Source organism: Notechis scutatus, chromosome 1 (assembly GCF_049901735.1).
Source record: "Notechis scutatus isolate UNSWTSFEM ecotype Mainland chromosome 1, rNotScu1.2, whole genome shotgun sequence".
Lineage (NCBI taxonomy): Eukaryota > Metazoa > Chordata > Lepidosauria > Squamata > Elapidae > Notechis > Notechis scutatus.
In genome coordinates, this window is record NC_142009.1 from 274497516 (window position 1) to 274512502 (window position 14987).

General features: G+C 35.4%; 1 protein-coding gene across 1 annotated transcript; it reads left to right on the forward strand.

The window, feature by feature from the left end:
* Window positions 1-10: 10 nt before the first annotated feature.
* Window positions 11-11509, forward strand: DCAF4 (DDB1 and CUL4 associated factor 4). Its single transcript, XM_087951623.1, is given in 14 exon segments — window positions 11-208; window positions 1931-2042; window positions 2748-2848; window positions 3575-3732; window positions 4032-4114; window positions 4941-5043; window positions 5461-5604; window positions 7582-7653; window positions 8325-8403; window positions 9291-9386; window positions 9460-9557; window positions 10094-10270; window positions 10370-10484; window positions 11131-11509. Coding segments are annotated over 14 exon segments (1608 nt in total). The 5' UTR covers window positions 11-192; the 3' UTR covers window positions 11385-11509.
* Window positions 11510-14987: the final 3478 nt, after the last annotated feature.

The following is a 14987-nucleotide window of genomic DNA, read 5'->3' on the forward strand; positions in this document are numbered from 1 at the left end:
ACCTCCAATTCTTCTACGGGCGGGGGGAACGAGGCCACGTGATATCGGAAGCTTCTGTTTCCGCGTTGTGGCAAGAACGCGCAAGGAGATAGGGCGGCCGCTGTTAGCCAATTAAAATCCCCAGGGGGCTTGGGAAGGTGGGTGGAAGCGTCCGAGGGCGAAAGCGAAGTCTTCGGCGGCGGGTTGGGCAAAATGGTTCGTGGCCAAGGTGAGGCCGGCTGCTTTCACGACGGGAGAAAGAGGCAGGACGGGAGCCTAAATCTCCTCCTCCGCCGCCCTCGGGCCCTTCAGGGGTGGCAGTTTAGATTGATGGAGAGCGGGAGGGCCCTTCTGCGAGGAAAGAGCGAGGGGCAGGCATTTCAGACGGTAGCGGTTACAAACCCAGGAACCGGGCGGAGGTGGCTAGGCTGGAGCAGAGGGCAGCCCCCATTTCTTTGGGGAGGCTTTGGACTGGATTCCTGCGCCGAGCAGAAGGAATAGCATGATCGTGGGAGTCTCCTCGGTGATCCTCACTGGTTTCGGGAAACTAAGCAGGGTCGGACTTGGATGGGAGGCTGTCCCAAGTCAAACAAAAGAAGTTTTTAAAAAATAAAAATTAAAAAAAATCCCGGCAGAAAACAACAGCAAACTACCGATAGGAGGGAATATTTGCCGCTCAGGGTTGAACTGTGAGATGTGTGTGGGTGGGTGTTTTGTATATGTTTGGATAGATATATAGTTTTTCTTCAGAGCAGGCAACAGGATTTCATTTTTAATGGGGGGTCTGGGTGCTCGCAGTAAAAAAAGGACAAAGTTATCTTATCCTTGGTGCTCGTCATGAAACGTCTGGAAGAAAACAACCAAGCTCAGAAGGACACCAAGGATCCCACAATAGCAAATGTTTAATGCTTAATGTTTTCCCCAGATCAATAGATAGATGGATGTGTCTGCAGGATGACCAAGCATTGAGCTAGCTGTGCGAATGTCTTTACTTATGTTTTTGTTAACTGTCTTGCTTGAACTTTGAAGCGCTTTGAGATAAGGTAGGCTGAGATAAGGTGGAGGAAACTCAGAATCAAAAAAATCTTTTAAGCCCTAAAGTCTGCAGATGATTGTATGGTAATCCATTTCTGCGTGAGCTAACTAAGCAGATTGTTGTAAAAATAAAATGAAGACAGGGAGAAATCCTTGGAGCCAACAGGAGACTTGAGCAGAGTAATAATGTGAAGAGAATAGCCCTAAGTCACTACAGATAAAAACTGCCATGCTAAACAGTATCTTGATGTTTTACCCCAGCTTGATAGTTCCCTAAAGCTAGCATTTGCAGAAGTTCAAATTTAAAAAATTCAAAAAAAGTCAGATCACTACCCTTCAGTAACTTATAGCCCTTATACTGAGTTCACCTGGGCTCAAAATAGAATGGTCCTAGTTACAGTAGTTATTGGATTGGGGACAATGGGGTCAAATCAAGTTGTAGGTTAGACTGAGAAGAAAAAAACATAATATATTTACTGTCATGGAAAAAGAGGTGTATCTGTGTCCATATAGTGACAATGAGTTAAGTTTGACTTTTCTTCCTGTACTTTTTCCTATAAATGAATTTATTGAAAATAAAATGTTCCTAAAATGGACTATTTGTGTATAATTCTTGAATATGGTGCAGACTTGGATTAAATTTGTAGAAAGAAAGGATCAATTTGATGAACCTGTTTACAAACTGGTGGACAATTTGTGCCGAATTAAGACTCTTGTAAGCAGAATGGAACAATTTATCCTGTTCATGTTGGATTTGCAGATCAGGATCAAGATGCAGATCAGGATGGTGGCCATCAATTGCTTTTTAATATTTAACTGCACATGTTTATTTTTCTGGTAGATTATTAAATTCCAAAGCTGTCAATATTACTCAAAAAGCTTAAGTTATATGTTAAAGTACTTTTGTTTATTGCAGAGATGAAGAGAAATAGGTGGCAAGGTAGAAGAAGTCATGTACAACATAATCATAGACGAATGTATAATGGCCAGCCTTACACAATGTTCCACCATCAGCATTCTACTGAAAGGCAAGTATTTATTTTTGGCCTTTTAAAAATGTATTTCAAAGAGAGTAGATTATTTAAAGGTGGGTGCCAGAAGTTGATGAAAAGCAAATTCTCATCTAGATTATATTGTATGGGTTGCTGTTTTCTGTCTTGCTATAAATACTTTGCTGCTTTTAATGTCCTTTTACTGTAGTACTTGGAACATTTTATGTTTTGGTTTATTATTACCAATTGAGGTAATCCTTAAGAAATGCTGATACATTCAGCTTGTGAACCTCAGCTGTATATTAATCCTTTCATTTTCAGTGTAGCGCCTGAAAGTGCCATCGTCACTCTTCTCTGATTTAAGAAGACATGGCAGAGAGGGCTTTTATTGGCACAGTGGTAGATCCTCTTCTAAATGCTAGCTGCTATCATAAACATATTTGGCAGACACCAAGAATTCTATTAACTACAGATTTCTCCTGCAGTTCCAAGATTCCCTAGTCTAATTGAGACCATTTCTCGGTACCCTCCCATGTCCTGTCAGCTGCTTCAGTAAATTAATGAAAGGCCTGAGAAAAAAAATTAAAGACATTGTTCCGATGAGATATTGTGCTATATACAATAATGGGATTTTTTACATAATTTTCTGCTCTGTGTAAACTTTTAGTCCTTTAAGTATTTTTTGTTTGATATTTAGCTTATTTACTATCTTCTTAATTCTTTCTTTTCACATATTCATAGGCCTGAACAAAGAGAATGGCAAAGCTTGCAAAACTCAGATACAAGCCAAACTGAATCACCCTCTGCATCTTCCCATTCATGCCAAAGTTCTTCAGTTCCAGGTAGGTTCCTATTACTTCCATAGGTTTGAGCCAAAAAAAAGTTATTAAACTTATCAAAATATGACTTTTCTTAATGGTTAAAAAATAAATTAATTTTCAAAATGATAAATTATATGGATAAATGGAAAACAACTATTTTTAGTAACAATTTCCTTTTTTCCCAGGTATTAACATAGGAAGACAGGTTTTTTTTTACATAATTTACAGTTTATATTCTTTTCTCTCAGACTGTAATTGTTAGACAATTTTATGAAATAGATCTAATGCGGATATTTTGCTAATTGCAGCAAATGTGCGTCACTGACATAACTACCATAACTGGTTAGTTATGGTGCTTCTGAATATTTTGAGAAAAATATACAGTATAAGCACGGAATAGTTGCTTTTTGGTGAGGACAGTGTGTTAGTTAACTTTTACATAAAATTCATCATTTTAGAATCACCATTGCTGTTCTGCTTGCTGAATCTTATTTTCAGTTATTTTAATCATACTAGATTCATATCCTTTGTCATGGTTTGTCTTACACAGTGAGCCAGATGTTCAGACTGAATTTTTATTATTTTAGCAGCCATGCTTATTTGTAGTATAACAAACGAGCAACTTCATTGGATTGAACTGAAAGCATGAAGTTTCTTATTCCAGATCCTAAAACTGCAATACTGTGTAAATTATGAAGAAGATGAAAGAGCCTTGTAATAATAGAATCTGTCGTTCTCTTTTTGAAGAATTACCAGGATTTTATTATGATCCTGAAAAGAATCGCTATTTTCGCTTACTTCCTGGGCATAACAACTGCAATCCTCTCACCAAGGAGAGTATTCATCAGAAAGAGATGGAAAGGCAAAGGTTAACACTTTTAAAAGAGGATGAGAAAATGATAAAGGTAGGGTTGAATTACAGCCACACAGTGCAAACATTTAGTACCTGCTTTTAAACCCTTTCATCTCATTAAAATTAGTTTTGTGATACATTGTGGCCTTTTCTTTATTTTCATCTGAATTTCATTATAAATCTTTGTGCTAATAATTAGTAACAATCCTAAATTATTGGCTTGACCATAGTAATGGGGTCTACCATTGTATGAAATCCATCCAATTTTTGGATATTAAAATGGTAACCACGCATAATTTAATCTGAACAAGAACAAGAAACATGATTTTGGTTTTTTACTGTTTTCAATAGAAAACCCCCAGATCTGGACTGAATTCTTCAATTATCTTACGCAAGAAACAATTAGGTTTCTATAATTCTGTAACTTATTGCAGGTAAGATATTTTAAAATATATGTTGCAGAGCTTTTTCGCTATAGTGTTGACCGCAGAAAAGAGAATGTTTGCTAGACTAAAACCTAATACCAGGGTGACAATTTACTGGAAACATAGTATTTTTATGGGTTTATCCTGATTTACCTATTTGACACATTTATTAAATTGTCCAATCTATATAGACTCTCAACACTATACAATATTTTAAATATAATACATTTTTAAAAATCAGTTAAAATAAAACTCGTAAGATCATCCAAAGAAAAGTGTAAGTCCAGTGTAAAGTGTAAGTCCAAGTGTAAGTAAGTGTAAATCCAAAGCACAGTGTATCAGTACCTTTTAACTTGCTTCCTGAAATCAGAATGAACTGAGGCCACGTGTACAGACAGGCACAAAATGTTTGATGCAGTGGGGTCAAGTCCTCAAGGAGATCTTATCACTTGATCTGTGGCCCCGTGAACTGTATGAGGTTGGGGGACCTTTCAAGAGGCTCTTTCCTGGATGGATACATTCTGTCTTAGGATATTTGATTCTGCATTACAGAAAGAGTAAACCTACAGATATTTATCTTTGTAGTTAATAGGTATTTCTTTACCTTTGATCAATTAATGTTATTTTAAACATATCCCTTATACATCTAATACTCTTACATAAAAATTAACTTTAACCAAATAGTCTAGTTAAAACTTACACAGGAATAAACAGGGTTGGAGATTTTTGAGCAATTGAATACTACCTTTTAGCTAAATAATAGTGTCTATTGACATTTAATTTCAGTTTTGCGCTTACTTAATTTTTCCCTTTTTTGCTTTCTTATGTACTGTAGGCTGATTCATGAATTAAAGGTGAATTGCATGAAGAGAAGGAAATTAGAAACTGAGAACCTCAATTCTTCAGTTTCTGGAAGCAACAATTTTAAACTCATTGTGGTATGTTGGCATATTTGTTGATTTTAATTTTTTATTATGTATTTATTTTACTCAGATTACAAATTTATGGAATGGTGTGCTTCTTAGATTCAGTTGAGTAGAACAACCTATAAGCCCAATAAACAATATTTATGTTAAGATTATAATGCAATTTTATGTTAAGGATTTTTTTTTTCTTGCAGATATCCTCTTAAGTATTTTTACAAATTATTTTAAGAAACATTTAGAAGAATGCAACAGCTAACTAGAATGGGACTGTGAGATGGGATAAAAATTTGACATGTGTTAAACTGTGACATTTGGTACATTAACTATAATAAAAGGAATAAAAATATTCTCCATCATTGAATATCAGTGGGTGTGTCTTTCACGAAAAACTGGAGTACACGATTATAGAATAATTCACATCTTTTGTAGGCGGACACTGCTTCTGAGAGAATAATCACTGTGAATGATGCAGAACGAGGAGGATGTAAATATGGAATTGTCGACCTCCGTGGTTTGGGAAAGGATTCTCTCACCGTAGAGGTGTATGATAACCCATGCTTCACAAATCGCAAGGTATTCTTGTCCTGCAGTCACTCATCTTTTGATCGCATAAATTATAATCTTGTGGTTATTTATTTGATAAACATTATAGTTGATGGTTTTAGTTAAATAATATTTGATTGATTTTACAAAACGAAAAAGTTAAATGAGTTTTAAAAGGAAACAATACAGAATAATTTAAGAGTTGAAAATGATAAATATAGCACCCAAATGGAATTCATTCAACTTTTGTGATAGAAGTTTTTGTAAAATTCAATACAACTCCTGCGTTGGATAAATTTTGTGTGAGTGTGGGGGGTGTGTGTGTTGCTTATGCTGTTGCTGTGTTCTAGATGTTGAGAACCCATATCTTTTCTTTCTAAGTAACTAGTAGCTCATGATCATTTTTCCAGCCCCTTTCCATTTATGGCTTCACCATGCAGAGCCAAGATATCTCATGGATTTCTTCTGTCCATTTGACCCTATTAGGTCAGTGTAGATCCTCTAAATGCCCCCACTTGTACATAAAGTGAAAGGTACACTTCAGTAAGGGCATCCTTTTGGGGTGCAGTCATTTTTACTGACATTTTGATGCTATGTAAATATTCTGTTATTTTAGACATTTATTATTATCTCCATTGATGTTTCTCTTTGAGGTTTTGAAATTTTTAATTATTTTATTATTTTTATAACCCTGGAGTGTTTTTTTTAAAAAGGATATAAATGTCTTTCTAAAAATACTGGGTAAGAATTAAAAAGTATTACAGATTGTCAGTGTGTTGGTTCTTGTATGAATAAAATATCTCAGTTCTGCTGGGTAATTAATTTGAAAACTTGTTAGAATGTGTTTGTTTCCACTTCATCAGTTGGATTCTGTATTTGGCCCATCGTAATTTAGGTTAGATGCAATGGATGTGTCCTATGCATTTTTTTATACATTGTTTGCAATCTGGCCTTTAAAAAGGAAGCTCTGTTCATGTCCATCTATATACCACTAAAACTTCTATGCCTGTGTGATACTTTGTTAACCTTCAGTTGGGCAAATACTGCATCAATACTTTATCAAGAACTGCTGGGGTCCATTACTCCCCAGGGATCCAAATGTGGGGGATTTTTTGCCGCTTCAGCACTACTGCACTGCTGCTGCTCAGTGCCTCTGCTTTGTTCAGCTGTTGCCACATGATCCTCATTTTCAGCGCTTCCTGACAGTTCCACAAGTCCAGAAAGGACTGATATGATTGCTGATGCTTTTATGTTCCTTGCTGCCTTTCCTGCTATGAAGTCTTTTTTTTTTGTGGGAAGCTTGCAGAGAAAAAGTCAGTGTAGACATGGTCTAGCCCTTCTGTACTGCCAGCCACATGCACACTCTCTTGTTCCCTCCCTGACCTACCAACAATCACCTGCCCCCTGGGAAGGGAAGATTTCCAGGCTCATTGACAGCTTCCCACAAGGAAACCTAAGGGGGGAAGCCAACAGGAAATTGGAAGTCCCACTGATTTTTTGCCTGCCTGAAGTCATTCTGTTTCTCTGCTTAGGTAAGGACATTTCTCTGAAACAATGACCCAACAGGTTACAGGTTATCCAGTAAGCAATTAAAATAAATAGCAGTGATTCATACTTTCAACTAACTGAAATGCCGTAGAGTTGCTGCTATGTGTACAGCAGTTCCACCCCTGCCTGTAAAAAACAGATTTTATGAGCCCACTTTGATGTGTTTTTCTGGTTATCTGAATAGCCGTGCATTGCAATTTGTTTTAATATATTTTCATTTTATTTTTGTTGGTTTGCTCTTTGTTTAATTTGAAATTATAAAGATTTAAAAATATACAGTATTTACCAAGGCCTACATAGTCCTTAATGAAGTATTCCTGTTTTTCTATACAGTTACTTTCATTCCAAAGTATTATCTATTAAAAAAAAAATCTAGCTTTTTAGCACTTGCTCCATTCTTCTCATTTAATTTTATCTACTTTTTGCTCTAATACGCTTATCTGCCTTTTATTTTCCAAGGTGAATTCTGTATGCTGGGCCTCTTTGAGACATCAGGATTCTCATGTTTTATATCCTTGTTATTAAAGAAATGTCTAAGTTCAGGATCATTAAAATACCATTGCACAGCGTAACTTTGATTCTTAAAAGCTAAAACTGATACTGTAAGGTTTCTTGATCATCTTAAATCCTTCTGGGTTTGAGGTATAGCAAAGGAATGGGAAAATACTCATTGAGAATCATATGCAGCTACTTATTTTTGATTTGAAAGTTATCATTTGATAAGAAGGCTTGGAGCTGCAGACTAATTTGAAGTCAAGATCATATCTGCCACAAACTAAAATCCTACATTAAACACTTTTGCTATTTTAGGGTTTGTAAACCAGATTAAGAAATGCTGATTTTAGCTTTTGTTGCCCTCACCCTCCTTTATGGACAAAAGGAGAAGAATATTCTTTTTTTCATTTTGTTAAAAAGAGAGGGATGGAATTTTAATTGTGTCAAAAACTGCCCAGAAACTTTCAAACAGTGTAATGTCATTGCAATAAACCAGTAAAATCAGAATGGAGGCATTAGTTTCAGTGAATGAATATTTTACTGCATAGTTTAATAGAGTCTGAACACTACTATTTTCTAGTGTAAAATTTTATCAGTGTTTTCAATTCAGAGGTTGATCTATTGTGCCATTTAATCTGATGTTATGTGACACACTTTGTTTTTGTGCACAATCTGCATCTATAGTATCCTTAACTGCATTTTTCAAGTTGTGCCTCATGGGTGTTGCAGAAAACGTAGGGTGTACCAGCCTGCTCCCAGCTTCCTTCTTCAACAGCTCTAACACAGGTATTTCATATTTGTTTGAGGATGGGTTGAAAAGGAAAAGTTAGGCAGCTATATAAATGTTTTAAATAGATCAATAAATGCTTATATATCTCTTAAGAGAATGTTGTTTCTGCTGTGGCTGCATTTATTCCTACTCATATAGATATATATTTTTGATCCATGAGAATATTAACAGGGAACTGACATTTAAAAAAAATTATCTGTAGATGTCACAAAATAGAGGTGTTTTCCCTGGAAAATGTATTTGAACTATTTCAGTTAATGTGTGTGAAATAGAATAAGATACAATTATATTGGTTAAGGAGGAAAATATGAATATTTTTTGCTGCACAATATACACATATTGTAAGAGCTTGATTTCTATCTTAGGTTACGGATATAGAAACTTGTGAAGCCTAACATTAGTAAAAATCATAAAGAATAAACACATTGAGCAGACATGATTTAACCAAGATATTGGGACAAAAATTATTCAGTTTCTTTAATGATGCTGAAACATTTCATTTAGAAAAGCTAATAATTAGTTTTTTCTCACAAAATATTGACTATCATGAAACGTGTAATGTCTGAAGGGTTTTTAATTCCAGGTATTAGTATAAACACCTCTGCCTCTAAATAGACAATTTGTTAAGAATTATCACTTGCCTTCTTTACGACTTTTATTTATTTATTAAATTTCTATGCCACCCATTTCCACTACAACGTTACTCTGGGCGGTTTACAAATTACAAACAATGTAATTGCTTCATTTTTAAAACATTGTTTCAAGTATTGCCATATTTTCTGCTGAAATAATTATATAATGTTCAGAAATGACATGACATAGTTTTGTATGGAGCATATTCCCAACTTCATAGTGGCATTTGATATCTTCCTAATCTTTTTAGCAGTTGAGCGTGGAATGTCATGGAGGTTTAACATCTCCACCGCCTGGTCTTGTGCCTGGTGTCATAATCCTCAAGCTAATAACTGCTTTAGCACAGGTTAGTAATTCAAATTTCCATTATGGTATCTTCTTAACATATACTTGTCACTTAACATTTTTGTTTGTCTTAGGTTTAAGTCAACGAATCATTGTTACTGATGCAGTGACTGGTCATCATCAAACATTTAATACCAACAGTGATGTTCTAGCACAGCAATTTGCCACCCAGGTAGGAGAGGCTATCAGCTTGATATACATATATTCACTGGAACTTAATACTGGCAGGACATAATAAGGGCATAAGAGGACAGAAGGAGGTAAGCTACTAAGACAATGCCTGTTTAAATATGTTGGAATAGCATTCTAGGAAAAAGAAGCTGCAGCCTATTATTCAGATAATCACATAATACAGTGTCACTAATGCTGAATATTTTGCCACTAGAAAACATGCTGATGAACTAAATCACTCTTTGCTAGACAACCAGTTTGGGATATGTAATAAAGATAAATGATACAGCAAAATTTCAACCTTGCCCTCTTTCTTCAGCTGCCTGCATCATCGCTACCTTGGCTGTCATTTGGAGAAAATAGAATTACTGAGCCCATTATTTATATTATGATTTATATCTTATTAGAACTAACAACCCATTATGTGCTTCTCTAACCTAAAAAAGAATCCAATATAAAGTGTTATTAAAAACTGAAGGCTGTTTTTGAGGGCGGATTTATTTGAAAATGTTTTCATTTCTTCCTTGGCTTTTTTAGTCTCCAGTTTTATATAATGGTTGTCGTTCAGGAGAGATTTTCAGTATTGATGTCCGTCAATGCAACCATAAAGGGCAAAGATGGAAAGCTGGTCAATTCTTCCATGACTCAGCAGTCACGTCTGTTAATCTCCTGAAAAGTGAGCAGTATCTCATGGTTGCAGATATGTTGGGCCAGGTAGGTTTTGGTTTTGGTTTTTAATAAAAATTTTCCTGATATAAGCAACTTCTACTTAAAATAGAGTTATATTAGTTCTGTTGCTTTGATCACTTGCAGATAAAGCTCTGGGACCTGAGAAAACTAAAATGTGTAAAAGAATATAGCGGTCATAAAAACGAACACACTATTCTTCCTTTGCACATCAATGAGGAAGAAGGGCTTCTTTCAGCAGGTATGGCATTGTTAGTCATAGACTGCACTTATTATTAAATAATAAACAGGTAGGGCACATATTGTTAGGGTATACAAAATGAAGTTGGCCTGAGAACAAAGCAAAGACTCTAGAAGCAGTATTTATTGTTTTCTAACTTTTAAACATTATACAAAATGAGATTAGCACCCAAACTTTAATTATTTATTTATTTATTTAACTTATATTGCTGCCATGGCAAGTCGAGGTGGCTTACACAATAATATGCTTGAGATATTGATCCAGATTTCAGGAAAATTACTATTCTCTAAAAGAGATTAGTTTGTCTTCCACAAACTCGCATATCACATTTTACATACATGTTCACTTTGCTCAGTTGATTGGAATTTTTATTACCCAAATTTAGCTACTAGTTCAATGGCAGAAGAAAGAACATTCTGTTCTCCATCTTGGCATCACGTATGATCTCCCCCTAAATTTGTGAGTTTGTATGGCCATTTCATCCATTTTAATTACCATCAGCCACTTTTACCAAAATCTATAGCAAGCATTCTGATTTGGGAAAGGCAATGGATGAAGAACTTACAAAGACAGCTTCACTGAAATGTCTGTAAATAGTTAAGTGTTACAATTTATGTTCATACTTTAATTGCTTTTTTCTCCTTAGTGGGTCAAGACTGTTATACGCGAATTTGGAGTCTCCAGGATGCTCATTTACTACGAACTATTCCATCTCCTTCTCCATCTTCCAGAGATTCTATTCCAAGTGTGGTGTTCTCATCACAGCTTGGAGGTGCCCGAGGTGTTCCCGGCTTGCTTATGGCAGTCAGACAAGATCTCTACTATTTCTCCTATAAGACAGATGATCCATATTGCCTGAATATTAAAGACATGGACTGTTCCACTTTGCATAGTGACTGAAAATAAGAATGATGGGTATAGTAGTGCTGCATAGTTGTGCTGTGTTTCTCATAGCTAACGTTCAAGACTTTTATAATTATCAATATTTTTCAGTGTTTAAAATAAAACAGATTATGAATAGTGTACATTTTCTTTTTTGTTTTGTTTTTCTTTTCGTAGTATTATCTACAAACTGAAATTCAAATTTCTGGTATTTCTATGACTTCTAATACAACGAAAGCTGATATGTTTCCCCATTAAGAAGGTGGCAGAATATTTGAACGTTCCATAAATAGGTCTCAAAATCTTAACAGAATCCAGAGTGAGCTTTGCTACATTCATGGACATATTTTTCTGCCCATCATTTGAAGATTAAGTAAAGCAGATAATTATAGTCAAGCATATTATTTGTGTAATGTTACCTTTAAAATAGTATTAATAGAGATGGGAAGTTTCTGGTTTTCAGCCTAATGTAGGATAGATAGCATGAATGATATTTCCTCCAAAGCTTTCATTGCCTTGTGTTTTGCCACTGTTTTTTTTAACAACAGCTGTAAACATATTTCTGATTGGACTGTCCTTAATTTTCCCTAATAGATAACTTTTGCCATTTTTTACTGTGGGTACACTGGCATACATTAAAAATGAAATTCTCTTGCCTGGTCTCAAAAGTATACTCTTACATAACACGGATACACTTATGCTATATACAGAGAGACATCTATCTATACCTATACATACACACACACACACACACACACCAGACACCATGAAGCCTCCCAGATGGTAACAAGGAAAATAGGTCGTGAAGATGTGTAGTGTACCAGACAATACTATGGACCATGGTCAAGCATTGCTTATATGCTGTCTTGGATAGAAGGATGTTACCTCCCAATAGTCTCTGCCATCCTCACCACTCTCTGAACTGCCTTCCTGTCCGAAGCACTAATGCTTCTAAAGCAGACTAATGCAATATGACAAGATGTTCTCGATCGTCCCCCTATAGAAAGTGGTACGGACAGGGGGAGGAAGATGTACTTTTCTCATGCAACAGAGAAAATGCAGGCGCTGCTGTGTCCGCCTTCACCAGTGTCTTGCTGTTGAGCGACCAAGCTAGCCTACTTGTTAAGCTGCATACCCAGAAACTTAATGCTACTAAGCACCTCCACAGGTGAATCAATACTCAGAGGTGTGTGGCTGTGCCTGCCTTTTCTGAAATCAACAATCTTAGTTTTTCCAATGTTTAAAGCAAGGCTTTAAAGCAAGACTTTAACCATTGGAAAAACTTTTTCCAACTTTTTTTCTTTGTATTCTCTCTATTCTCTGTTTCATCCTGTATTATGCTGCAAAACCCAGACCCCCGATATTGTCTGGTTAGCCCCAGCTGGATGACGAATTGGACTGGTTTCCATATACTTCAGTTCTCTATTCTCTATTCATTACCAACATTATAAATGATTAAGAAATGTACATTTCCAGAAGAGGCTGTTTCTATTCAAAGAATAGAAGTGATAACTATCCTCTGCCTGTTACTATCTTCTTCAGAATATTTTATGTAACGTTAAAAAAGTTTTGATTTAAAAAAGGGTTTGAGAATGCAGGCTAGAATAGAGTTTTTAGGAGGAGAGGAAAATTCCATTATTTGAGTAGCATTATACACCCAGCATAAAAATCTATCCAACATGTTTATTTTTAGACAAAGCCACAAGCCTCCTTACACTATTTAAGTGTTTGTTTCAATAGACCTTCAGTCACATATCCACTGAAATAGATAGATACATTATATAATAAAAACAAGCAAAGAAAAAAATCCCAATGGCCCTTTAAGAATGTAAAGAAAAGATTATATTATGTTTAAAAATAATCTCATATTTTAAACGGGAAGAAAAAGATTTTGATAAATTGATAAAATCTTACTTGATATATGTCAATTATTGACATATATAAACATGCTCTGTATGTCAATTATTGATTTATATTTCATTGGATTTGGTTTTATATGAGTCTTGTACTGGCTAACCTTAACAAAATTGGTCTTGCAATCTTACAAAATCTAAACACCAAAACTAGATAGCAGTTGGCATCTCTAATTGAGACACTTGTTGGGTTTCAATAAAGTTTGAGGGTGTAGCTAGTTTGTGTTTTTAGCTATTTTGTGTGAAAAGCAATCTTGCCAGGGAGGCTGTTAGGTTACAGAAACTGGCCTTTGTATTTGCCCATCTGGAACCATTTTACACTAGCTGAATGCATCACTGGAGGAAAGATTACTAGTAAATCTAAAGGTCTGCAAAACATTTTCATTTATATGCTGACATCAGACAGAGCTATAGAATTTGTGTTATATTTTGAGGAAAGAAACATTCTGTAAGAGTTAAGTAATCTGATTATTACAGGAGGGAGAAGTCTGTGCCAAAATTATTGTTTTTAATATGGTGAAAGTGTAGTAGAACAAAATGATTATGTTAATATATTTTAAATTATTCCAGTTATCCAATGTATAATACGCTGCAGAAGTCTGTAACAGATACAAACATATTTTGGATTCTGCAGGGCATTGGTAGAAACACTAGATCCAAGCCCTAACATGGAGACAAGGAAGGGAAGTTAGATTAAATCATTTTCTTGTAAATGGGATTCCTCTGCAAAGTAAAAGCTTCCATGGACAATATGCTCTTCCATATCCAATTCATTTTGTAATGCATTGAACTGCGTCCATTATTTCTTCACATTTATAGAAATGTGATGGGCTTCTGTCAATGCATCTCTTTTTTAAACAGAATATTTGTCCAACTCCTCTCAAAACTTTATTATGATCCATTTATACAAAAGCAGTTTTATCTGGATAATTCTCTGCAACCATATTGCAATGAACAGTTAAAATCTGAAACATTACTATAGCATTATGTTTGGCTTCCTATAATCTAGGTATGCTATGATCCTGAATTTAAGAATGTTACAATTTATTTTGGAAATCCAGGATTTTAAATCGATGAAAATCATGTACAACTTGACACCTTGAATACTTGTAAGTTTCATACACTGAAATTTGTTAAGTCAACCTAAAGTGTTTAAGCATTGATATAAGTGTTTGCATAACTACCTTTTAACCAACAAGGCATTCTCATTAGCATTCTCTCACAATTTTCATACTGATATTTAGTATTTAATTTGTGACTGCAAACTGAGCAGTAGTTCTTATTTTAGTAGAAAACTGTTTCCAGGGCAGGGGTATCCAATGTCATCAAGGCGGTGTCACATGATATATCGGGACTTTTTTCCCCTTTGCTAAACCGGACATGGGTATGGCCAACACGTGATGCATCCAGCTTGCGGGCCAGGAGTTTGACAGCACGTTCTAGGGTATATTTGGTTCTGTTCTAAGGATGACCTTTTAAGCCCACTTAATTAGTGACATAGTAAAGGCCATGCAACTACAGTCCTTTGACAGCATCAGTAGTATATTGACTACTGTGTTTTGCACTGCAGAATGCCTAGTCACTTGGAATAATGCAACTTGAAATTAACATAGCTTAAAGGCACCAGGATGGTGAAGACAGCATTGGCAAACATTGATCGAGCTTCTTAGAATGAAGTTTGGTTAAAAAAACAACAACTACATAAAGC